At 44.8% G+C, this 26,844-nt stretch overlaps 1 protein-coding gene across 1 annotated transcript; it reads left to right on the forward strand.

The window, feature by feature from the left end:
* Window positions 1–229: 229 nt before the first annotated feature.
* npy2rl (neuropeptide Y receptor Y2, like) lies at window positions 230–5,053 on the forward strand. The gene is made up of 3 exons (XM_028987187.1): window positions 230–401; window positions 1,038–1,708; window positions 2,791–5,053. The coding sequence occupies exons 1-3, from the start codon at window positions 309–311 to the stop codon at window positions 3,287–3,289; spliced, it is 1,263 nt and encodes a 420-aa protein (XP_028843020.1). The 5' UTR covers window positions 230–308; the 3' UTR covers window positions 3,290–5,053.
* The last annotated feature ends 21,791 nt before the right edge of the window (window positions 5,054–26,844 follow it).

Genomic DNA, 26,844 nt, shown 5'->3' on the forward strand with positions numbered 1-26,844 from the left:
CAGAGGAATATCTGTGGACAGGCTGTCAGAGACATGAATGCACATGCAGCGCGACGCCTGCTTGGTCTGATGTGTTGCTTCCAGGTGGTGGAACGTCAAGGGAACCTGAACGGATCGAAAACGATTAGGTGACTGCGTTCTATACACCGTTTTAAGCACAGCGCAGACTAACAAATGTAAGAAAGTCCACCTCCCCCCCCCCCCCCCCCCCCCCTCTCTCCCTCTCTCTCTCTCCCTCTCTCTCTCTCTCCCTCTCTCGCCACTCCTCTCCATGCACACCGGCAATTCTGCTCAGTGCGCGCAGAAGGATGCTGGACGCTGGGATGCTGGCAGCTGAAGCCACAGGCGAGGGACAACTCTTCACCGATCACCGGAGCCGCTCCGCCCGAGGGTCCAGCACGGTACTGTTCATTCAGCTGTGGCTTACTTCCGCTCCGAAATAAAATGCGCTTCAACCGTGAAGGAAACCATAGATGAACGAATAAATGGATGAAAAAAAATTATTAGTCGCAGCGATTTCATAAAAAAAAATGCATGTCCACTGTCATATCGTATAGGCGCAGTAAAATCATTTCACAAGTAATCAAGTGAAGTTGTACGAAGTTGAATCGGGGATGTTCGTCTTCGACGCTCCTCTCTGGATGCGGGCGGAAGTTGGGCTCGAAGTTTCTGTCCTTGCGCGCTAATGGCGCTCCGTGTTGCAGGACGCGCCGCACTCACTCGCCGATCCGAGGCAGGAACCGCTACTTTCCCAAGAGAAAAGTATTAATGGCACGGAAGGCTTAATGAGACTTACTAAGGTGGAGAAATTTCATTTGATACAGTACATTTCATCCCCGTGCACTGCGTCAAGGATAAATGCCTGGGAAAGCCATTTTACGACTATAAATACTGACACAGCGTCCTGAATGAATGATCACTTATTCGAATAATTTGCAATTCTGTGGCGTTGATTGGGATCAGTGATTGTGTGATTGTAAGATACATCCATAAAAAACGAGAAACGTGACATGTTCTGAAATCCTGAAATGTTTCAGAGTCTGATGATGGAGGTCATGTGGCCCACGGAGACCTTTAGCCAAGCCAACACCAGCAACGGAGGAGAGACCTCATTAGAGAGCAGTCAAGAGTCCTCAGACAGGGACATGGACCATGACCATTCGCTTCTGGGCCTCGGTGACAGCACCAAGTTGCTTGGGGTTCAGGTGGTCCTGATTCTGGCATACAGCACCATCATCTTACTGGGCGTGCTGGGAAACTCGCTGGTCATCTACGTCGTTTACAAGTTCAAGACGCTTCGCACCGTCACCAACTTCTTCATTGCCAACCTGGCGGTGGCTGACCTTCTCGTAAACACTCTCTGCCTGCCCTTCACGCTGGCCTACACCCTTGTGGGAGAGTGGAAGTTTGGCCAGACTCTCTGCTACATGCTCCCTTTTGCCCAGGGTTTGGCGGTACACGTGTCCACTGTAACATTGAATGTCATCGCCCTGGACCGTCACCGCTGCATCATTTACCACTTGGAGACTAGGATGTCCAAGGACATCTGCTTCCTGGTTATTGCTGTGACCTGGGTGATCAGCGCGGTCCTGGCCAGTCCACTGGCCATCTTCAGAGAGTACGGCTCCTTTGACATTTCTCCTGAACAGTCCATCCAGGTGTGCACAGAAAAGTGGCCGGGAAGCAGCACCGATGGGACACTCTACTCGTGAGTTCATCCTTCATTTTTTAGTTTCTAACTAAAGTAAAATACATTTATAGAGCACATTTAAAGAACACGTGTGTGTGCAAAATGCCCCATGAAATAATGAATCAATTAAATACAAATAAAAACCTCATGTATATATTGACATGTTTCTTGCTGAGCTGAGGGAGCGGCCCCCCTCTGAAAACAAGAAGCATGTCATAGGGCCTCAGATATTTAAAATGTACAAATCGTGAAGTGATATAGATACACTATAGATTTGGAATATCTGTGATTAAAAAAAACAGAATGATTAGGACTCTGGCCACAACATTCTGGACATGCGTCAGCCATGATAATGAGAGCTGACTAGTGCACGTCTGAGCAGATTTGCGATAGTCTGTGTGGAATGACACGGAGGCATGGACAATTATTTTCAGATAAAGAGTGACATGGTCTTAGATGGAAAAGCTACTTATCTTGGTCTGTCAAATTTGAGGTAAAAAATTACATTAGTACAAAAGATGATTGTGGCAATAGTGATAATGTGGATAATAGTGTTGAAGATCAGCATGCTGCTCATATTTAAAATGACTTTTATACTGGCTGGATGATATGAAGAATTCTTTTGATAAACACAACGATAATTATAATGACTAAATGAAGCTGAGGATGAATGCTGCAATGATCATGATCATTTAACATTTTTCTGCTGTTCAGTCATTTTTAATGATATCTGCTGATACTGGGAGGCAATAACTGTACTAATGATGGCCTGATAACTAACTGAAATGTTAAATTAGATTATAGTTATAAAATTGACACAACAACAACAGCCACATTAAAGGCAAGAATTATTAACCACATTTAAGCACGCATGAAAGAGGATTTGAAAAACACAAAGCTTTAATGGAAACATGACGGAACATGACATGCCAGGTCTTCTGGGACAAAGAAGGACCTTTCATAACTGAATGGAAGATTATTATTTCCAAAACTGTGTGTCTGTAATAGAAAAGCAGCCACAGTCATAATGTTGATTGTATTAAAGACTGATCTGACTGTTGTGGTGATGATTATGAAATGATCGCACTACCTCTCCACAGCATCTCCATGTTGCTGCTGCAGTACGTCTTGCCACTGGCCATAATCTCCTTCGCCTACATGCGAATCTGGAGCAAACTCCGCAACCACGTGAGCCCCGTGGGACGCAACGACCGTCACCATCGCCGTCGCAAAACCACAAAGATGCTGGTGACCATGGTGGTGGTCTTTGCTGTCAGCTGGTTGCCCTTCCATGCCTTCCAGTTGGCCATTGACATTGACAGCAGTGTGCTCGACATGCAGGACTTTAAGCTGCTGTACACTGTGTTCCACATCGTGGCAATGTGCTCCACATTTGCGAACCCCATCCTCTACGGCTGGATGAACCGAAACTATAGGAGTGCCTTTGTGGCCGTATTTCGGTGTGAGCAACGCCTGGACTCCGTCCACCCTGAAGGCCAAGGACCCGCGGTGGTGCGCACCAAGTCCAAGAGCAAGACCAAAAAAGCCTTGGAGGCCCAGGACATGGTGACACCTCACCTCAATGCTACTGATGTCTGAAGGCCAAAGCAGACAACACAACCCAAGGAGCATGTGGATTTTCTGCTTGAGGAACTTGGGAGGAATGAGAAATGGACACAGCAAGTTAAAAACACAAATCTTCAGAGATCAGGGAACTCTTACTGGATATGAATGTGATATTTGACCAGATTACTGTAGGCTACATTCTGCAAGGACTGAATAGTATTTAAAATGGTATTTCCTGTCACTTCGGCATTTCTTTTGAACGCTGGAGATCCCTTTCCGCCAGAACAGGGTTGAACTCTGGCTGTAATGCCAGAGTCCTAATCTCTTGATTCTCCTCAGTTCTGTCAGCTTTGCTGCTGAAGTTGATGAAATGCCTCTAAATGCACCAGCATGTTCTTCTTCTCATGCCAGCACTGCAGAATACCGAACTTCAGTAAAACCCCTCCTTGAAATTCTAGGTGTTTGGGATGCAATGTGCAGATATACTTCTCTAAATGCACAATTATACCTGAACAGAACAAAGAGCTCTTTTCACGTGTTGTAGTGGGCTTTCGCTCTGGAAACGTTGGAACGTTAGCTAACTGACTGAAAGCTAACAATAATAATATACCTCGGTGGAAGGGTTTACTGTTCTTCAACTAAGAATGTGACTGTGCATGAAAAGTGGCAATCAATGTACACACTCAATAACATGAGGCATGCTCTGGTTTGTTGCCCTGTGATGGACCATGTTTGCTTAAAAGGAGAGAAAGGATCACGTCACATGCTCAGCTGCATATTGCACACCAACAGTAAGAAGGAGGCACTGATTTGACCAACACTGATGACACTGTGTAGCCTTCTGTTTCCGAAGAGCACAGAAAAAAAGTTCATCTTGAGGCATCGAAACCATCTGAGTGTCTGACTTAAAGGAAGAGCTCCATCTAGGACAGGGGAGGAAGCCGAGACCATTTTGGGGTGAGACACCAACCTTCAGTCACCTCTGACCTGTCCAACGCCGAAATCTAAATGAAGAAATGAAACTGACATATTTGATTAGATATTCAGCCAATAACACTGAGCCCTGTGCCATAAAGGGGATATTTAAGTGCAATTTGGAATAGGCAAAGGCATTTATGAGGAGTTATGAAATGTGTCTATTTCAACGTGGCAATATAACTTAATGTGTTTTAGCCATCAGGGCACAATTGTGTGCACCCTTGGGACATTTCCGAGGATGACGGGTGGTGTGCCTTGGTCTGGATATTGACATTACGGCTGTAAACAATCAGTCCTCTGGCATTTGAATGACAGTTTTTCATTGCCTGCTATATTCAGTGTTGCCTATTTGGACTGCTGCCGAGTTTAAAACCAGCTGCAATTTTTTTTTGGCAGTGCATGGTGTAATTAATTCTGCTCTATTCGCAGTGCTGTCTGTGTTCTGCTTTTTTCTGAAGTGCTTTTGAGCCATGTATGTGTGTCCAGAGTTTTTTTTATTTGTTGGTCTCATCAAGTGGGAGAAAACAGATTGCTATCTGTTTTACTGTCCTGTGAATGTCAGTGGCTGAAAAGGGGATTTTCTAGAGCTCACAATTATTATCCAATGGCTTTGTTGTCTTTTAGCAGCTGCTGAAAAAAGCACAAGAAAAGTATGTTTTCATAAGATCTGAATGTTGTAATATTCATGCACAGTATGGTACATTATACCAGTAACATATTTAGTGTTTTTAATATAGCATTTATTGTACCCAGTTTTGAATTGAAATAATACATCTGAAAGACCAACGGCAACTTAAATAAATCGTCAGAAACATGTAATGGACAATATTGATTCTCTTTTGCTGTGGCACACTATTGGATTTGACCTTATACCAGAAAGGCAGCGCTGTTGATCATTTATCTTCTCACAGGCAGACACACACTCTGAGGAAATCACCATCATGATTTTTCTTTGAATGGATAAGTCATAAAAACATTTGGTGTCAAATGTCATATGTTTTATGGGCTTTTGTATCAGAGTGCACTTTTGTATTGAAGGACCTGTACAGAATCAATTAAGCCACAAATGAAATCAATGAGGGTCATGTTGCAAGTCTGGTATTAGAGTAGCAAGGTTAATCACCTAACCCAGCGATGTGCACCTCTTCCCTGAGTGTGTGCAACTGACCAAGTGGTTGTTGTGTGCCAGTGTTATTGATATGGCTGTTATGAATGAAGTGTTCGATTAATAAGATTCACAACTCTTCTTCTGCAGCTGAGGTATTAATGCCAAGACACTCAGAGAGTCAGAATAGGAAAGGAAATTAATAAATAGGTGAATTTTAAAAATAAAATCTGAAAATGTATTGTCACCATGGCATCACTATATTGTCTTCTACCATTCATGACATAGACAAAAATCTAAAAAGTCACCAATAAAAAGAAAAAATTTTAACTGTCTTCAAATTTTTTTACCCTTTATCCTCAATTAATCTATCGGGAGATGCATTTAATGCACTGAACTGGGAGACGAACAAACAATGGAATAAAATCGGTTTGTCGTTTCCAAAAGTGTCTGGTCTGTAGTGGGGGGTGGGACTCAATAAATTACTTTTGAAATATGACTCTACATCTTTTATGACAAAATCATGAATTCAAGTGCCAAAAAATGCTGAAGCAGATGAAGGCGGTGGGTAGGGTGGTGGGGGGGAGGTTCCATTGGCAGACACGGAAAGCTGTGAAGCGGCAGCTCCTCACATCCCCCGGTGAAATTAATTATAGCCAAAGCCCAGCTCTCCGTTCCTAGGTGCCTCACTTCAAAATGTGCTCCCTGTGGTGTAGTTATCCTCTGATTTCCCTGCTCTTTTTATTGCGGATTGTTCCAGGACCTGATGATCCACCACAGACCGGGAAAGAGAGACGTTCCTCTTGTTTCTCGTGCACAATGAGTGAAGTAATTAAAGCCACAATCACACCAAGATTGAGAGACTCCTCCAGGACTAGACCGGATCGAACCACAAGATGAATCTAGATCTCATTATTTAGACCAGGGCAGCGACATTAATAATGATCACTTTTTTTTTTTTAACAATACCACTTCAGCATGGAATAACTTCACCATTATTCATGTTGACAGACAAAGTCCTCATTCCCTGTGGAGAGTGTTATATAAGGCAAGATCTTCTAACACTGTGGAAAATCTCAAACCTTTGTAGATTTAGCCCAAGTGCATGAAAAGGGTGCCGCGTACAGAACAGCAAAACTCATTTCCTACTGAATGTACATTAAAAACCCATTTCCAAACCAAAATTAATTCTTCCATGCTGTGATACTGAACCAAGTTTTCATTAGTCAGACATTGAAATTGACCTTAATTGGTCAGAAACTAAAAAGAAATTAATATCTCTGTTGAATCTGTGTGGAAGTGTGTACGTTGGGAATGACTCACCTCCTTCCCACACTTCATGGCTCCACCAGCTTTGAGTGAGGTGATCACATCGACAGACAGATGTCTTTTTGCACCCACTGACATATAGTATCTCAGATAGAGGTACAACACACACACAAACACACTCTACTGATGTTGGAGTTTATATAAAATGGGCTCTTATGTGGTGGCTTTTTGCAATGTTAGCTTGCATCATGTTCAGCATTAAAGATGCATCTTGACCTTCTTTCTCTCCGCTGGTGCTCACAGACAGGGTCTCTCGAATAGGAGGAGACCCCGATCATCTCTGGCACAATGCAGCTGTGTGATGCTTCGCAGAAAATGCAGTTTTTTGAGAGGGGCCTCGTTTGGATAGCATGAGAACAAAAAGCAGGCTTTTTACTAAAATGGAAAAATTCTATCCGATCTTGCCTTGTGATCACACATAAATGGCGTTTTAGTTTTTGTGAAAACGCTGAGGTATTATCTTAACCTCCAACCTGACCTATAACCCCAAATGCATCCTACATACAACAATGGTGGATTACATGTTCATGGTTGTGCTTCAGCAGCTGCAGAACCTCATAAAGCACCTAGTACAAATCCTCTCTATGGTGCACATTTCTAATGATAGGACAAGCTTGGAGAACAACGACATGTATAAAATGCGAAACAAGGGGAGCTTTTTGGAGAACTTACAGTGCAGTGGGGTGGTTAAAAATAGTTTTGGGCCGTTCTCTACATCTCCGCGTGGGTGACAACATTTCAGATGAAGCTCCTGTGAGGACACAGGTTTTTAGAAACCGAAAACCTGTTTTAGAGAAAAGCGTTCCAGTGTGGACTGGGCTTGAGGCTGCCTTGTGGCTGCTTCCTCAGTGGCAATGAAGCTATTCTGAGGATGTCTGCATGTGTGTGGGTGTTAGAGCAACAGCTGCCAAAATCCAGTCCTCCTTGTCCCTGAACCTTCTGAGATGCTTAAAATATGACACATGTAACCATATAGATAACATGCAAGGAGAAGAATCCAGTCCCTTTGGCCCTTTTCACACACTCAGTACATACTGTGCTGCAACATAGGTTTTTTATTATGACTGTCCAATGATTCAAAGATTTTCCAGTAAATTTCCAATTAAGACTGAAGCTTGCTATTATGTATATTGAAAATGATGACAGAGACAAGTGTGGGAAAATGCCTCAGAGGCAGAGTGACGGGGAGATAATGTGCCCAATTAGGCCAAAGATCATTTGGGTTTCCATTACAGTTTTTACCCATTGCTTGAACACTATAGACACATGCTTTTTTTTATACAACAAATTTTATTTTCAAACATTGTCATATAGATTAGTACAACGTTTAAATTTTCTTTTACAACCACCTAACTAAAAACAAACAAGCTAAATAATAATAATAATAGTACTTAAATGAACACAAGATCAAAGATAAAAAGGGGTGGTAGTAGCCTAGTGGGTAACACACTCGCTTATGAACCAGAAGACCCAAGTTCAAATCCCACTTACTACCATTGTGTCCCTGAGCAAGACACTTAACCCTAAGTTGCTCCAGGGGGGACTGTCCCTGTAACTACTGATTGTAAGTCGCTCTGGATAAGGGCGTCTGATATATGCTGTAAATGTAAATGTAATGTAATAAAAAAAAATAGCTATAAGATATTTTCAATGTCCATCAGTTCCACAAAGGAATCACCATCCAGACTCTGCAAAAAGTCACAAAACACCTTCCAAAAGGACCAAAACACATGAATCCTGTAAGTAAGAAATCTATTTCTAAAGCAAGACATGAAGTCATCCCCTCTATCCATTGAGGACGTGAGGACTTTCTTTTTTTTTCCGAAAGCAAGCAATTACACGTTTGGCTTCCAACAAATAAATAATCAGCAACAATCTTTCATGTTTGGTAATTTTAAAATTCAAAGGACAAATATTTAATATACACAGCTTGGGATCAAAAGGAATTACTTTACCAATGATTTGACTTACAATGTTCAATATTTAACCCAAAAACAGTTAAAAACAGTTTCATCAGGCTTGGTTAGATGGTGATTAAAACACGGTGAAGAGACTGCGCCGCTGCGGCATCCTCCAGGGTCCAAGCGAGCCGAGATCCATGCTAAGCTAAAAGCTAACCACAGCCGACTCGTGGTTCCATCGCTGCTCCTCTCCAATGTGCGCTCTTTGGAAAATAAACTTGACTTCTTCAGACTGCTTCTAACCTCCCGGGAAGAGATAAGACATTGCTGCATTCTTATCGCCACCAAAACTTGGCTGCACAATGACATCGTGGACTCTGCTATCCAGCTGGACCCGCTGACCTGCTTCCGCACCGACAGAGAGTCCTGCCTGTCAGCTAAAATGCGTGGCGGTGGCCTGTGTGTCTACATCAACAACACATCACTGCTGTGATCATCATTGTTGTATACATCCCACCTAGTGCTAGCAATAATGTTAAAGCTAGCGGTGCACTCACACTACAACATCCTCAGCAACCTGCAGACAGTCTACCTGGACATTGTTGCAGGAGATTTCAACAATGCAAACCTCAAATCATTAATTTTGCCACAGAAGGGGACAGCATGTTAGACCTTGTTTACACAAACATCCAGCATGCATACAAAGCTACACCTTTCCCCCACCTCAGACTATCAGACCACATCTCCATACTTCTCACCCCAGCCTACAAACCCATCAAGGAGTTCAGACCAGCCAGAAGAGAGGTGAGAACGTGAGAACATCTCTGCCCTGCAGGACTGTTTTGACTGCGCAGACTGGGAGATGTTTAGAGATGACCTATGACCATTCCGTGGACTTGGAGGACTACACAACCTCAGTCACCAGCTACAGTGTGTTGAGGATGTCACCGTCTCCAGGACCTTCATCACCCGTCCAAACCACAAATTCTGGTTTTCTGCTAAGCTGCGTAACCTGGTGAAAAACAGGGACTATGCCTTCCAGTCCAAAGACAAAGAGGCTTATTCTACAGCCAGAGCCAACCTGTCACAGGCCATTAAGGAGGCAGAGCGAGCTTATGCAGAGAAAATCCGCAGCCACTTCACATCTTCAAATGACACACAGCGCATGTGGCAGGGGATCCAGACCATCACATGCTACAAGCCAACACATCAGGCCTGAGGCAACAACCCCTCCTTGCCCTATGAGATGAATGACTTCTTTGCACGGTTCGAAGCAGAGAGCCACCGAGGAAAACAACTCCCCCTCCCAATGGCCAGGTCCTCTGTCTTTCCACGGAAGATATCAGGATGACCCTCAGGAGTCAACCCTCAAGCAGCAGGACCAGACAACATTCCTGGTTGGGTGCTATGGGAATGTGCTGAACAGCTTGCAGACATCTTCACAAATACCTTCAACACATCGTTGAGTTCAGCCGTGGTACTAAAGAAGTCAACTGTGTCCTGCCTCAATGACTTCCGGCCCATAGCACTCACAACCATCATTATGAAGCGCTTTGAGAGGCTGGTTCTGAGGCACATGAAGACCCAACTCCACAGAATCTGTATCCACTTCAGTTCACCTACTGGCCAAACCACTCCACATACGATGCAATCTCATCTGCCCTCCACACAACCAATCTCCCAACCCTACAAAAAAGACACTTACGCCAGAATGCTGTTTATCGACTTCAGCTCAACATTTAAAACTGTCATCCCTCAGAAGCTTGTAATGAAGTTGGACCTGCAGGGAATAAGCTCTCCGCTCTGCAGCTGGATCTTGGACCTCCTAACAGACAGGCCTCAGTCTGTGTCTACAGGAAAAACACCTCCAAGGTCCTCAGACTTAGCACAGGTTCCCCACAGGGATACATGCTCATCCCACTGCTGTTCACTCTGCTGACGCACAGTACAGTTCGAACCACATCATCAAGTGCAGATTACACAACAGTAGTGGGGCTCATCACCAACAACGATGAGTCTGCCAACAGAGAGGAGATTAAACATCTGGTGACTCTCAATGTCACCAAGACCAAAGAGATGGTTGTCAACTTCAGGAAGGAACTGACTGTCCCCACCCCACTGCACATTGATGGATCTGCTGTCAAGAACGTAAGCAGCATGAAGTTCCTGGGTGTTCCTCAGAAAGCTGAAGAAGGCCAAACTCCCTCCTTCCATCCTCACATTATTCTACAGGAGGACCACTGAGAGTGTTCTCTGCTGCTACATCACTGTCTGGTACAGGAACTGCAGTGTTATTGAGCAGAATGCCCTGCAGCGGATAGTGAAGACAGCAGAGCACATCATCTGGGTTCCACTTCCACCCATATCTCAGCTATATGAAAACACATTTGTCACAGCCAATACACCTCCAGCCCACCAGAGAGCACCAAACCAGCCAGGGAGACGGTGACCCAGAAGTGGAAATGTGAGCAGGCAGTGCCGAGTATATAGCCAGGTAACCCCGAGAAGAATCTGCCCACTCTTTGAGTTGAATTTATTCCCAGAGATGCTATCTTTATTTACCCATGCCCAGCTGATTAGAATCCACGACCACAACCTTTGCCTGTCCCTGACCTCAAGCCTTGCCTGCCCCCTTTGTTACGACGATCTCCGGACGGATTCTACATCGTGACCACGACCCTCGCCTGCCATTGACATTGAGTTTACCCCTTTTGCCAAGATGCTCTCCCATGTTACCCCCAACTTTCTGCCACCCCCAATGTCCTCCAGATTAGCCTCCTTTCCTCGCCTCTATCCCCGCTACCCCCCACAGAGCCACGCTGCGGCGCGTCCACGACTACACTCCCGTCCCAACTTCCATCCCGGTCCTCCTCCCCAGCTCGTCCAGTGTCCACTGCGGTTCGGAGCCCCCTGGTGAGCACCAAGGCCCTTCCCAGAGCAACCACCCGCTGCTCACTTCCCATCACCATCTGCTGGAAGAAACCCAGACCCGGCCAACATCAGGGGCGAGCGCTGGTAAACTCCGGGGCGGCCATGAACTTGATCGACGTCGATCTGGCCACCCGACTCCAGCTCCCTGTCTCCCGGTGTGATCCACCACATGGGACTGGATGGCAGCCCGTTGGGCTCAAGGCAAGTACTTTTCCAAACCAAACCCCTACTAATCTGCCCAATCATGTGGAAACCATGATATTCTACTTAACCACGGCTCTCCATGACCCGATTGAGTTAGGGTACCCATGGCTGACCAACCACGAGCCCTACATTGACTGGACCATAGGCACCATCAAACAGTGGGGACGCCTATGCATCCACCACCAACCCCGACAGGCCATGCCCCCGAACCGCTCTGGGCCCACACATGTAGCAATGGTGAGACTTGGCCACGCTCCTCAACCCATGCCATGCTGCCTGCCTAGGCCCAAAACCCCGGTCCAAGACTGCAACCACTGCTGCCCCTATTCAATCCAGCCCCATGTTGACCATGCTTCCATGTGTAACTATGACCAAACCACGCCCATCGACTGAAACCACACCCCTTGAAGACGACTTGACCCAGAAGCTGCCAGAGACCACGCCTTGATCTCCACACAATGCCACCTCCTCCTTACTGGGGGTCCCTGACTGTTACCATGACCTTGCCACGGTCTTTGACATAGGCCTTATGACCTGCCGATTGACCTGCTCCCCGGCGCCTTACCACCACAAGGCCAGCTGTACTAGCTCTCGCTTCCGCGAAAGGCTATGGACAAGTACATCACGACATCATTGGCTAGCGGCATAATCTGTCCTTCCATCTCCCATCTGGGTAAGAAGGATGGGGGACGGCGGCCGTGCATTGATTACCAGAAGCTGAACACAGTAACCAAGAAGAACCAGTACCACTTCTGAACACCGCCTTTGAACTCAGCAGTTCCTCAGATTCGCCAACTTTTACCGTCGCTTCATCCATGACTTCAGCAAGGTGGCACAACCAATGACTTCCCTCCTTAAAGACCAACCAACTCGACTCCATTGGAACTCACACGGTTCGAATTCACCGTATCCCTGTCCCGCCGATACATCCCAGAGGCTGAAGACAATTCGTCCTATGCCTTCCAGTCCCTGAAAACTAGGAGCCTGCTTCATTGGGCCCTTCCAAGTGACTCGTCACATCAACCCTGTGGCATATTAGGTGGCCATTCCCCGCACTCTGCACATCTGCCCAGTCTTCCATGTCTCCCAACTCTGCAAGACTCACTGATCCCCTCTGCAACCCACCCCCTGTCTCTGCAACGGTCTCCACGGCACATCGACGGCTCTCTGGCCTACACGGTCTGTCGCCTCCTGGACGTACGGAGGCGGGGTCGTGGCCTGGAATATTTGGTGGACTGGGAGGGCTATGGGCCAGCGGACCGGTCCCGGGTTCCCCGGCGGGATATTCTGGATCCGGCCCTGCTCCTGGATTTCCATGACCGCCACCCTGATCTGCCGGGCCCTTCAGGTGTCGGGCCTAGGAGGGGGGCTCTGTCACAGCCAATATACCTCCAGCCCACCAGAGAGCACCAGACCAGCCAGGGAGACAGCAACCCGGAAGCGGAAATGAGAGCAGGCCACGCAGAGTAAAAAAGTCAATTAACCCAGAGGAGACGCTGCCCGCTCTTCGAGTTGAATTTATTAGCCTTATTTACCCATGCCCAGCTGATTAGAATACACAACCTTTGCCTGTCCCTGAGCTTGAGCCTTGCCTGCCCCCTTTGTTACGACGATCTCTGGACGGATTCTACATTGTGACCACGACCCTCGCCTGCCATTGACATTGAGTTTGCCTGCCCCTTTTGCCAAGATGATCTCCCATGTTACCACACCTTTCTTCCACCCCTGACGTCCTCCAGATTAGTCTCCTTCCCTCACCGCCATCCTCGCTACCCCCCACGGAGCCCAAGTTCCCTCCCCACCGTGCTGCGGCGCGTCCACGGCTACACTCCCATCCCAACTCAACTCCGGCCTCCCTCTCCCCGACCAAACGCCACCGGTCCTCCTCCCCAGCTCGTCCAGTGTCTACTCCCCGCACGACAACTTTTCCCCTCGCTCCAAGCATGCCTGCAAATGCATCCCCGAACTCGGCCAGTGACAACATTGAATGAGAAGGTGTGTCCAAACTTTTGGCCTGTACTATATATACATATCTATTTTTCTTTTATGATTGCACTATGGGGGGCCTGTGTTAAATATTATTTCAATACATGGTATACTCTGTATACTGTGGCACTGACATTAAACCAATCCTGAATCTTGAATTTTGAACCACACTTTAAACAATAGTGCTGCTTAGCACTTTAGTTGCAACTCTGCAACACACTTGCTCTTTGTTCAAAATGATATCTCAGGGTACCATTGGCAAAAACAAATCAATTCAAAATACAAAACACACTGGGTAATTGAAAATACTAAGACGCACACCTGAAAATACTTTCAAAATAAAAAAGAAAACCAATCAGCCAGCTACAAAAAGAACTCACTTAAGCCATTTTGAGAACTTTGCAAGCATGGAAGCAATGAGAGGAAGGCAGACAGAGAGAGGAGGACATGGTCGAAGAGGCCATGCAAGGACCATTATTTCTGATAACACAAGAGCATCTTTGGAGGACCATGTCATAAACCATGACCTGACTATGAGGGATGCTGGGCAGAGAGTCCACCCTAATTTAAGCCATTTCACAGTTTTATCCATAATTAGGACATTCTTACTAGAAAACAGGTATGTCATCAATTCTCTACTCAGATGATAGAGTATTTACAGTACTGTACCATATTACATATGCTGTAATTTATTGTGGCCAATGCTCCTTTTTGAACAAAATTATTCGGACCACGCCTCCCAAATGCGTCCCCAAACTTGCATGGTGACATATGGTGACATGTAGACTAGTGTGTTGCTGCTGATTTGAAAGTGTATTCATAAGATGCAAGTGGGTATCATTAGAGCGTCATTTTGATAAAGAATTGTTAGGTTTTGATAGAGTTTCAATTTGACATAGATTTCCCAGTGTTGTGTCTTATTTGCTAGTGTGTAGGGTTTTGACATGGTGAACCAAATTTTGCAAAACATGTTCAAGCAACGGGCAAAAACTGTACATTAGCATCCTTATAAATAAACAAAATGCCTCTACTTTTACTCATCCCTCCATGACATAAATGCAAGTCACGCATGCCGACAGCCTCTCATATTTCTGGTTCTCTGTGGTCAGTACAGACAATTACACACTTATCTCCATATCACAAGCCGGGAATGCAGATCCCATTCTGGCAAATTTATAATCAGTTCTCGCTTTTTCTTTATTCCCTTCATCTTGACGTCTATTTTTGCTGCTACCCAGTAGGGACTTGATCGGGATACATTATCTTTTTTCTCCATAATGGTAGTGTGATGGCAGCAGAATGACAGCGCGGCCCGAAGCCTGTCAGGGCGGAATGCTCACTTCATCAGAACATAATTCAGTGTGTGTGTGAGTGTGTATGTCTGTTTGCGTGTCTGTGCGTGTGTGCATGTGCCTGTGTGTCTGCGTGTGCATGTCTGTGTGTGTGTGTGTGTGTGTGTGTGCTTGTGTGTGTGCGTGTCTGTGTGTGTGTGTTTGCGTATCTGTGCGTGTGTGCATGTGCCTGTGTGTCTGCGTGTGCATGTCTGTGTGTGTGTGTGTGCTTGTGTGTGTGCGTGTCTGTGTGTGTGTGTTTGCGTATCTGTGCGTGTGTGCCTGTTTGCGTGTGTGTGCGTGCGTGCGTGTGTGTGAGGTGTACGTATGTGTCTGCACGTGTGTGCGAGTTTGCGCGTGTGTGTGTCTGCATGTGTGTGCGAGTCTGTGTGTGTCTGTGTGTGTGTGTCTGAGGTGTACGTGTGTGTGTGTCTGCGTGTGTGATCGTGAGTGTGTCTGCATGTGTGTGTGTGTGCTCGTGTGTGTGCGTATCTGTGCGTGTGTGCCTGTTTGCGTGTGTGTGTGTGCGTGCGTGTCTGAGGTGTACGTGTGTGTGTCTGCATGTGTGTGCGAGTTTGTGTGTGTGTGTGTGTGTCTGCATGTGTGTGTGTGTGTGTGTGTGTGTGTTGAGAGGACGGGACGGAGCAGGATGCCCCCTGTTATCACGCTGCGTGTGATGCGGACGCTCCCCGCTGCCGCCTTCGTGCTTCTTTTATTATCGCGCATCTCGTGTCGGCCTCTGTCTGCTGTAATAAAGCGGTAAGTAAATAAAAGAGAGATTTCGAAATGTTCCATGTCCTTTTCCTTCACTTTTTTGAACTGGGGAGGAGAAGCAATTTTCCCTGAACAATCAATGAGGCGCAGTGTGCGACGCTCCGTGTGCGGCCCGGCCAAACGCAGCGGAGCTTCCACAACCATTAAAAACGCATTACAGGCCAATTCCAACCCCGCCGGGAGTCCAGCAGCTGCGGATTCCGCGCCCTGAAACCACTGATCTATCGAACGCGGCCCGCTTATCAGGCCGCTGACGCAGCGATGGTCCTGGTGATAAACGTCTGATCGGTATTTACCGCGACGTTAACGCCGCGATCATCACTGACAAACGTAACAGAGTGTGTGTTGGGGGTGAGAGAGAGAGAGCGAGAGAGAGACATCATTCAGTCTGCATGTCTCAGTCAGAGTGGGTTCATAGTGTTTGTCCTGATTGGAAATTGAGCCTAATGGACATTTTTTAGATTTTCAGCTCATCCTGTGGACGCTTGATGAAACTGAGATCTACATTTACATTTACAGCATTTATCAGACGCCCTTATCCAGAGCGACTTACAATCTGGGACAGTCCCCCCCTGGTGCAACTTATGGTTAAGTGTCTTGCTCAGGGACACAATGGAAGTAAGTGGGATTTGAACCTGGGTCTTCTGGTTCATAGGCGAGTGTGTTATCTGGTGGATTTGGAGGCCAAGTCAGCACTGGTTGAAATGTATTGTTCCTCACACCATTTTTTATTTAGGTAGGTACGTTGTGTTACTTTGGCCATGCAGCCCCACATACAACCACCTATGATGCGTCCTGGGTTCCACCAGAGCCAGCATGAATGATTTGGATCGACGGACACAAGCCAGCCATGTGCGTTATTGAAGAGACCAGGAACATCCCACCAGAGCTGCAGTTTTGTGACCCAGCATTCTAGCACCATTTGGCTCTTCTTTTTTTTTTTTACTTTGAACACATCAGCTTCGATGAATAAATGTTGCTTTGCTGCACAGCACACGGTGCGTTGCAGTGTTTCACAATGACAATCACAGGCGAACCCACTGAGATAAAGGTAAGATCTGTAAGATTCATCAAACAGTAAGCAAAGTGTAAATTGGTATAAAATGCTTTGCTGGAGAGAAGAAGACATCGCCTTTGGAGGAACACAATTTTGTCCAAGTTTACACTGAAAAAGATAGTTCAGTACGTTTTCATGTTCATAGCGCATTCTTCACAGTTCCAAAAATGAACTACATCACATTCAAGATTCAAGATTGGTTTATTGTCAGTACAACAGTTTACACTGTTGTATAGTAGTTCAACAGTATTGAAATAATGTTTCACACAGACATTTACATTTAAGGCATTTGGCAGACGCCCTTATCCAGAGCGACTTACAACGTGCTTCCATGTTACAAACAATGAAGTGATCAATTTTGGTTCACTAGGACCCCCAACTATGAATACAATCTTTTTTCACTCTGTTGTAGTTTGTATACATAAGTAAGACAATAAGAAGGTTACAAGTTGATCTAAATATTCTCTAAAGAGGAAGGTCTTAAGTGATATCCTAAAAGAAAGAAAAACATATACATATATACATACTGAACTAAATTATAGCAAAGGTAAATACACATGATAAAAATGTAAAGCTCTGAACTAAAAGATGGCCAACTCAAGCACAGAAAGTCCATGTGACTGTGTTTCCATTAACCATCACGCTGTGCAAACAAACTCTTTTTGTACATCTTGTTTTAGTTCAGACTGAACATTTTTTATGCCTTACTGAACCAAAATTTATACAAAACTACAAATGATAAACAATTATATTTATCTATGGCTGAAATGTGATGAAAACGATATTCACAAATGCAGAACTGAAATGTCCTGATGTCCCAGTTGTGTTCACCTATGTTTTTTTCTGCACGTACATTACGCCTAGTGTTGCTTGTGCTGATTTACTTGAGTTTTTGATTCCCGAAAGCAAGTAAACAATTGCATGGCTAAGCTCTGACATTGCAGAACCTCCATGCAAATTACTGCCATGCAATCACTCTGCTAAAAGCCTTTCAGAAAATGGTCACTCTCATCTGGAAATACAGATGAAAAAGGTGCCAGGTGGTCTGTCTCTCCGTCAAGAAAGTCTTCTTATGCAAAAATATCCTGTGCAGAGAATAAATTAATAGTTAATCTATGGCATAAAACTAGTTAGTGATGCAGACTGATACCAACTTATTTTAGAAAGTGTTCAATAATCCAATTAAGGGCCCGTTGCTGGCAGATATGTATTGGGGAAACATTTATATTAATATTCTCACCAATCACTCACCGGGAGAGCACACACAAAGCAGAACTCAGATTCAAGCCTGGAGGTGTGAGACTGCTATGGCAGTTGACATTATTATGTTAATTTTATTTGTTTTATTGTCAGTTTATCGCCGTCTAATACTGTTTATTGTAGAATTTATTTTTTGTGTTTCTGAAACAAATCTTATCTTGGTGATGTTTTTTTTTTACATTATGAATTCATTTTTTTGTTGTTCCCCATTCCTGTGTTCTGGGTCAGTGGACTGCCCCCTCGTCCCAATCATGTTTGCCTGTACACTCCATATGTCACAAGTGAGGTAAAGCACATGTTTCTCATCACTGAGGACAAATAAAGTTCTCTGATTTTAACTGATTACATCGTAACAGGGTAGCATGGCAGCATCATGCTGTGGGGATGTTTTTCAGCTGCAGGAACTGGAAGACTAGTCAGGATAGAGGGAAAAATGACTGCAGCAATGTACATCCTGGATGAAACCCTGCTCCAGAGCGCTCTTGAACTCAGACTGAGTTAATCTTTCAGCAGGACAAGGAAGAACACAGCGAAGATATCAAAGGAGTGGCTTCAGGACAAAATCTGAGAATGTCCTTGAGTGGTCAAGCCAGAGCCCAGACTTGAATCCAATTGAATATCTCTGGCAAGATTTTATGGCTGTGCACCGACGGAGCTTGAGAGGCGCTGCAAAGAAAAATGGGCAAAACTGGCTGAGGATAGGTATGCCAAGCTTGTAGCATCATATTTAAAAAAAATTGAGGCTGTAATTGCTGCCAAAGGTGCATTAACAAAGTATTGAGCAAAGGACCCTGAATACTTACGTACATGTGATTTCTCAGATTTAATTTTTAAGAAATTTGTCATCATGGGGTATTGTGTGTAATTCTGAGGGAAAAAAATAATTTAATCCATTTTGGAATAAGGCTGTAACATAACAAAAATTGATGTGCTGTGAATACTTTTCCGGATGCATCAGTTTCCTTAGTAGACTAGTGGGTATCACATTCACCTATGAACCTGAAGATCCAGGTTCAAACCGCACCTACTACTATTGTGTCGCTAAGTAAGACACTTGCTCTAAATGAAATAGGATAATCAAATGTAACAAAAGAGGGGTATGGCGCCACCCGGTGGGCCAGAAACACCAGGACATTACACCCTCTCCTCTTTGTCATTTTCTTGTTATTTTCCAGCAGTGGTTTGCTGTGAATTACGCCCATTAAGCTGCCTGTTGAACCAAACTCTGCCTGTATTGTTCCTACACCAGCCTTTACTGTTTGGTAGTGGAATTTGTTGTGATGCAAGGGGTACCGGTAAAAATCTTCCCAGGGGCAACAAATTGGTATGTCTGTTAATCTGTCATACATATGCATATCGTGTGTTCAAATGCCTGGAAAGCCAAAAGGGGCTCTTAATCTTTTTAAAAAACACATTTTCCACTTCGAATGACCTGAGCTGTCTGACATCAACTCTCCTGCAAGCGCTATTTGTCCCCAGACTACTGAACCACGACTTCCTTGTGTCCCTGTCACATGGCCCACCGGGACTCCTGCGCCATGTCTTTGTTTGTTCTTTGTCCAGCCCTTGCCTGGTGGTTCCTGATAAGTGTTCTGTCTTTTGTCTACACACACAGTTGGGTGGGTTTGTGTAATATAACAGTTTGTCACACACTTGTTCCTGCCTCTGCTTTTTCTTACAATATGTTTCTTAGATTGTGTCAAAAGTAGAACCCAATAAATTCTTGATACATGTTTGCGGTAGTTTATATATTATACTAAACTTAGAAATTATACTTACTAATGTCTCTCAATGACCTATCTCATTTTTGGAACTTATTTGTGGATTGAAAAATCCTTACAATCAAGTCTCCAATCAACACAAACATTGTGACACTTAGGGCACTTGCCTATCATGTTTTGTGGTTTTCTTTATGTGGAAATGGCAAAAATGGTTTCTCTTTTTTTAATCATATTTGATCAAATAATGTAACTATATGAGAAGAAAACACACAACTTAACTTGTGACAGTGTGATTTATTTTCCTTTAAGAAAGACAATCTGAAAAAATTAACTACAAATCCTTTTGTTTAAACCACAGCTGAGCAGTTGCGTTGATTCAGCTTGTTGATTCAGCTCAGGCACAATTTGTGAAATGGTACCAGATGGTTGTCTGTGTACCACGGTACACTGTGCCCTGATTTAGTCTGCTATGTTCAGTGCTTGACACATTTGACAGACAAAAACATGTTGTGAATAATATAGCCATGAGGCTTATAACCATGATGGATTAAGGTTGATGAGGCTAGGTTAAGGTTAAGATTAGTGAATGCCAATCATGGATGTACAAACAACTAATAAAATGCATTTTCATGCTTTGAGAATAATCTTTTTTCTTACATTGCTACATTTTGGACCCTAACAATGTTCTGTATGCAGCAGTGGAATTATTTTGAATCACAAGCACCATGTCTCCTTCTCATATTGCTTGCCTTGTGCCCACTGGCATGGCACCAGTCTGCAGCAGACTGAACCCTGAAAGCTGTATGCATTCCTGAAAGCCCCGCATTCCAGATCACTGGAGTCTACATTCTAACATATGAAAGCAAAAATTTTACTGACACCCAAGACGAGTCTTACCAGTCAAGTTATTGCCATATGAGCAATTCCCTGAGGTGCAGTCCACTGTGTAGACTCATTTCTGTCTCCTCATCAGTGCAGAAATTGCAAACAGTCACCATGTATAAAGGCATTTTCCTCCTGATTGAGTGGCTGTGCTCTGCTCTCTGGCAACCACGGGACTTGTTAGAGACCCACGCAGGAACAGCAAAGACTTGAGAGTAGCACATACACACTGTATTTTGCCTGTCGTATTAACAGTGTGCATGCAGACATCCTTAAACAGAGCCACTTGCCTGCTTTTGATCTTTTCTGCCAGCTAAGAGTCCACAGGCCACCAGAGAATAGACGCCATTAAAGAAACCTTGTTGCCAAGGTTGCAGATGGTCTCGTGCAAAAACTGATATTATGGTGATAACTCACAACCATGATCACAAAAGCAGCCATCTGCCCTTTAATGACAACAAAGAGGTTTTCATGAACACAATTATAGACCAAATATAATTTAATATCCACATATACATTTGCCAATGCTTTATCACTTTACTGCTTTGTGGCTCTGATTGACATTCAATTAGCAATACATCTCCAAAGTCCATTGCACAGTAACAATGAACTGAAGGTCACAAACTAGTTTACCCAGCAGTGAGCCATATAAATGTACCAGGGGAAGGTCAAAGCCAAACAATCATGGATCAGGCAATTCCCACCTTGTCCACAACTCACATCCCATTAGATTGATGGAAAGTTTAAGTCTTTTAAATAAAAACAATAATTATTAGTTATACATGCGTTTGCTACGCAAGCCTCTGTGCATGGCAACTATGCAGATAAGCACATATACTTGATAAGCACTTTGCTTGACCCCAAATGTTCCCTAACATCTCTTGGGCCAAGGTTAATGCAGTAATGGTGAAAAGAAAATGCATGAATCTCACTCACTTGCTTTGCTGAGGACAGCGTGAGAAACATGGCTGTCTTAAGAAACAGGAGTTTCACACTCCTCCAGCGGCTCGATCGTAGATTCCGAGAGCATCTGCAGGATCAGGGCCAAATCCCATAATGGGACTAAAACCTAAATGCCGGGCGGAGCCGGCATTTCATAAAGCCGCACACAATAGGGTGCTTACCAACAGGTGCATTTGGTGCAGCACATTCAAAGAAAATAATGTAGGGAGGCTGCACAGCTGCCATCGACCCTCCTGGGTGACAGGGGTGCAGGGGCATACTGGACCCCGTTGCACCGGCAGGACATCACACCCAAGGCAACGCACAGCGTAAAAAAGGGAAGGACAGAACAAGATGCCGCAAACTAATTTGTTGATTCCCATCACATCTGTGTAAGTCTTTCTCTTAACTGACCCTACCTCACATCGACTGCCTTGTCACCTGCCCTGGAGGCCAGATCACCACCTTACCATGCGTTGTGAGCACCCATGGGCATGGGTCTAGACTGATGCCCACTAGTCTCGGGGCATGTGTTCTTTCGAACCACATCCCTCCAATTCCACACCAAGCCCAACCATGAAGCCCAAGTGTTTTGTTTCCTCATGGCGACACCTCACAACCTGGTTTTGTTGGGTTATTCATAGCTTGCTACCCATGATCCCAGCAGCCACTGAGTCCAGCAATACCATACATGGGTGGGGCCCGGACTGCAACGGCCATCAAGCCGCATCCACCCTGCCCTCCACGAAACCAGGGACCACCAACGACATCGGTGCCATTCGGTTGGGCCGGGCCCCCACACCCACACGATGTTCCCAACCTCAGCTAGAAACCACCCCCAGGCCAAGCCAAACCACACCCATGTCATGCTAAGCAACACCCAAGCCCAGCCACGCCCATGTCATGCCAAGCAAAGCCATCAAAAAGCTAAGGCTAGGCCAAGCCAAGCCACGCCACACCAGTGTCACGCCAAGCCACGTCCACATCAAACAAAGCCACGCCCACGTTATGCCAAGTTTACCCACCAGTGAGCCATATAAATGTCCAAGGGGAAGGGACAAGTCAATAAATCATGGGTCAGGCAATTCCCAAATTGTCCGCAACTCACATCCCATTAGATTGAATAAAAGTCTTAAAAAAATACTAGTTACACATGCATTTGCTATTGCTCTGTGCACATGGCAACTTAGTGATTTATTCTACTGAGCAAAGTGAACAATGAAGATACATTCTGTATATTGTTACGTCCCTGGACGTATGCTCCCATGTGTTCTGTGTGTCTGTCTGTGTTTTTGCGTCCTGTCTCTTTTAGGTTGACTTCGTGGGAGGAGTTGAGGCCTACCGGCTCCATCTACCATTGGTCACCTCCACCTATTTAAAGAGACTTCAGATGGTGTTCGGGAGGTCCCCAGGGTCTGCTAGGCCCTTATGCTTTTGGGAGGTCCCCAGGGTCCACGGAGATCTGCATAGAGCTCCGTTGGGGATCTCATTCGTGTTTCTTGTTTCATTGTGTGATAGACCCTTTGTTGTTAGCCTGTTAGCTGTTAGCTTGTCATGTGCTGTTTTTGGTAACTTGTACGTGTTTTAGTTATCCCTGCTGTTATCCCATCCCTTCCATTAAGCTGTTTTGATGTTAGTTAGCTGTCCTGAGTCCTGTGTCTTATTGAACCTGTTAGCACACTGTAAATAAAAGCACTGTTTGTATCGTTTGTTTGGTTGCATGTGTAACAGGGACCTCCTCCTCTCCACACCCTTGTTGCGTTTCTGAGACCCCTAGACTTAGGAACGTGACAATATGATAAAATGGTTAATAAACGTATTAAAGTGAATAAACTGTGATGCACTCTATGTTATTGATGGTTCAGCCTAATGGCAGCAGTTATCCCACTTTGATTGACTTCAAATTAAAAGCACTCAGAGAAACATTAAAAACAAATGAAAGAACATCTGATGATTTTATCTCTCAGAGGTCTGTGTGTGAGGGCATGTGTGAGTGCAGCGTGTCCATCCCCAGTGGCGCATGTCAGTGAGAAAAACAGCGGACACTGCACATCTACAGGCAAGGTGAAAAGATCTATGGCAGCCCTGACGAATCTCAGAGGACATTTTCGCCACACAAGGAAGAAAGGCACGGACTGCGGAAGAAGTTTCCAGATGAGTTCATTGCGAAAGATCGCTGAGTGCGCTCCAGGATGTTCCGAAAAATTCCCAGTTCACTTTTTATTTGGAGCCCTGAAACTATACTCTAAATAAGGCATGGTTTTTCAATGAAAGACAACCTGTTTCCTGTCATGACAAGAGATGAAAGGGGGTCTCTCATGCGGGTAGATTGTCTCCTGTCACAAGCGGTGAGGGGGTTTCTTATGCAGGTGGACTTAACAGAACTACTTTAGTATGCACAACCACGCACATGTCCACAACTGAACTCGAGGTCACACGTAAATGCAGCACAACATTAAAATATTCCAAACATAGTACATTTGAATAATGTGGGTGAAGCATCCACTGCCCATACATGGGATTCCCCTTGGTCAGGAGCTCCACCCCTGAACACATGAAACCTGGTACATGCTTCACTCACAGTGAAGCAAGGCGTGCACTGCTCTACAGAATTAACCTGCATGCAAGATCATGCAGACGGGGAGAGTGAGACCCGCCCTGCCAGTTGATATAAGCCACAGCGGTTGTGTTTTCTGTCCTGTGCTCCTCCATCACCGCCTGGTATGGAGCAGCCACTAGAAGAGACAGGATCAGACTGCAGTGGACTGTATGGACAGCAGAAAGGATCGCCGGTGCCCCCCTGCCCCCCGACCAGGACCTGTACCTCTCAAGATCCAGAAAAAGGGCAGGGAAAATCATCTCAGATCCCTCACACCCTGGACACAGGCTCTGCTACCGTCTGTGCAGACCAGGACCAGCTGACACAGGAACAGTTTCTTCCCCCTCGCCATCTCCCTCCTAAACAGCTGAAACTGTCACACTGCAAATGACCTTCAACATTGCACACTGCACTTTATGTACGCTCTGTATATAGGATTTAGTTTTTTACGTATTTATTTATAGACCTATGTACATTCTTACATATATTTATTTATACTCAGTAGATCTAGTTATTTATGAACAGTACAAACTAATTCCACAACTTGTACAATAACACAAACACACATCCTTGCACATTGTGGTTGTTTTTTGTTGTTGTTTTCTATACTGTACTTGAGAGACACCATCTACCGGAATCAAATTCCTTGTATGTGCATGCACTTACTTGGCCAATAAATACGATTCTGATTCTGATTCTGAACACGACAGCCCTGCAGGTGGGGAAGAAAGTCAAAGTCTGAAAAACAGGCAATAGCTCAAGGTAGTTTATATTGGCATCTCAAAGCCATGATGGCCAAAGCACATTGACTGCCCTGCCTTCATGTACGGCTCCCCAGCAACATCCAGTGGTGCGCCGGAAAAGAAAATGTCCGCTTTCCGCAACTGGTGGAGACCTGCCAGGCAATCTTCCGAGGCCGTGATAAAATTGCCAATGTGACGATGGGGCAGAGACGCAGCGCTGGGATCCAGTGCTGAAAATCACTCATATTTAAAAGGCCCAGTGGAACCACAGCTACAGTTGAGGCCATTAGAAGGCGCTGACAGGTCCTGAATTGGTCCTCTCCGCCGCTGTTGAACAGACAGATGAGCTGTTTTAATGATAGCACTCGTCTCTCGGACAGTGAAGCACAAAAAGACAAAGAATTGTTTTATGTCTCTCAATACTAAGTGGTGGGGCTGCCCATATCTGAAGGGTTGTAATAGCAAGTGTGTACAGAAGCGGTTTACTGGATTTACACCAGCTGAGGGGTTGCATGAGGGTATAATTGAGTGGTTTCTCTATAGAGAACTAAACACACTATGTTTACATATCTCTGATATGATCATAATGTGTCATCACAGTGGAACATGTAAAGGTAAAGGAGACTTACAGGTCACAGGCGCATTCACATGACACAACAGGTATTATACAGGCAAGGTTACAGGAAGGACAAACACTGGTATAGCATTCTACCACTGCACACCTGCACGTGCGTGCTTCACACCACTGATATAGGCGGCCAACGCACTGAGGGATGGAGCCACGCCCGCTGGTGTCTGGGACTTTTAACAGGGATTAATAAAGGTTTTCTTTAATTTAAGTATAGGAATGATGTTCATTCATTCTGGATGTACATGAATAGGCTAAAATATAGCCCATCCTGTCTCATGACACCACTCGACTGGGCTCCGCCTGCAGAAAGATCCTCCCTCCCAGAAGAGTCTGCCTCAGCTCTCCACCTCCACAGGCCGTCAGACACTGAAACATTAAGGGAAACATTTCCTCTTTGGACTGATTAACACACACTACCTGTTTTATGTTCAGGAAATATCATCTATTACTGCACTTTGCAAAGGGGTATTGGCACTACTTTTTGGCACTTTTCAGCTTCATTAATCATGTCACTAGTTTAGTGCTGTCTTTTTTTGTTTTGTATCTCTCCTCAATATTACAAATATTGAAAATATTCAAGTAATAGTGGCCTGGCACCCTATGTAGGACAGCCTAAATAAGGTGAATTGAACAGCTTGACTAGATGACTTGTAATAAAGTGTACTTAGTAATTGACACTGTGTCTGTGATTTTAACGCCCCGTTTGAATGCAGGGCAAATCGTAAATAACTAAAACTTCACTAAGGCACTGCAGTGAGATCATTAAGAGCTTTATAAGTCAAAAGTAGGATTTTGTAGTCAATCCTAAATTTGATGGTTAGCCCTTAGTAATGATTGTAAAACCAGGCTGATGTGGTCAAAATTTCTGGTTCTAGTTAGAACTCATGCACCTACTAGAAAATCCAGACAATAATGCATTGCAGTAATCTAACCTTGATGTAATAAAGGCATGCACCAACTTTACTGCATCGTGCATTGAGATCATATTTCTTATCTTTGCAGTATTTCTAAGGTGAAAGAATGATAATTTAGCAATATTATCGACATGCAAATCAAATGAGAGACCTTTGTCAATAAGGACACCTAGAACCTTTACATCTGTACTTGGTGAGATAGAAAGGCTATCGAGCTATAGAAAGGTTGTCGAACGGTGGTGTATTAGATTGTTATGTTGGTTTTCGGTCTTTCTGCACTTTGGAAGTGAGCGGGACAGG

Source organism: Denticeps clupeoides, chromosome 1 (genome assembly GCF_900700375.1).
Source record: "Denticeps clupeoides chromosome 1, fDenClu1.1, whole genome shotgun sequence".
Classification (NCBI taxonomy): Eukaryota; Metazoa; Chordata; class Actinopteri; order Clupeiformes; family Denticipitidae; genus Denticeps; species Denticeps clupeoides.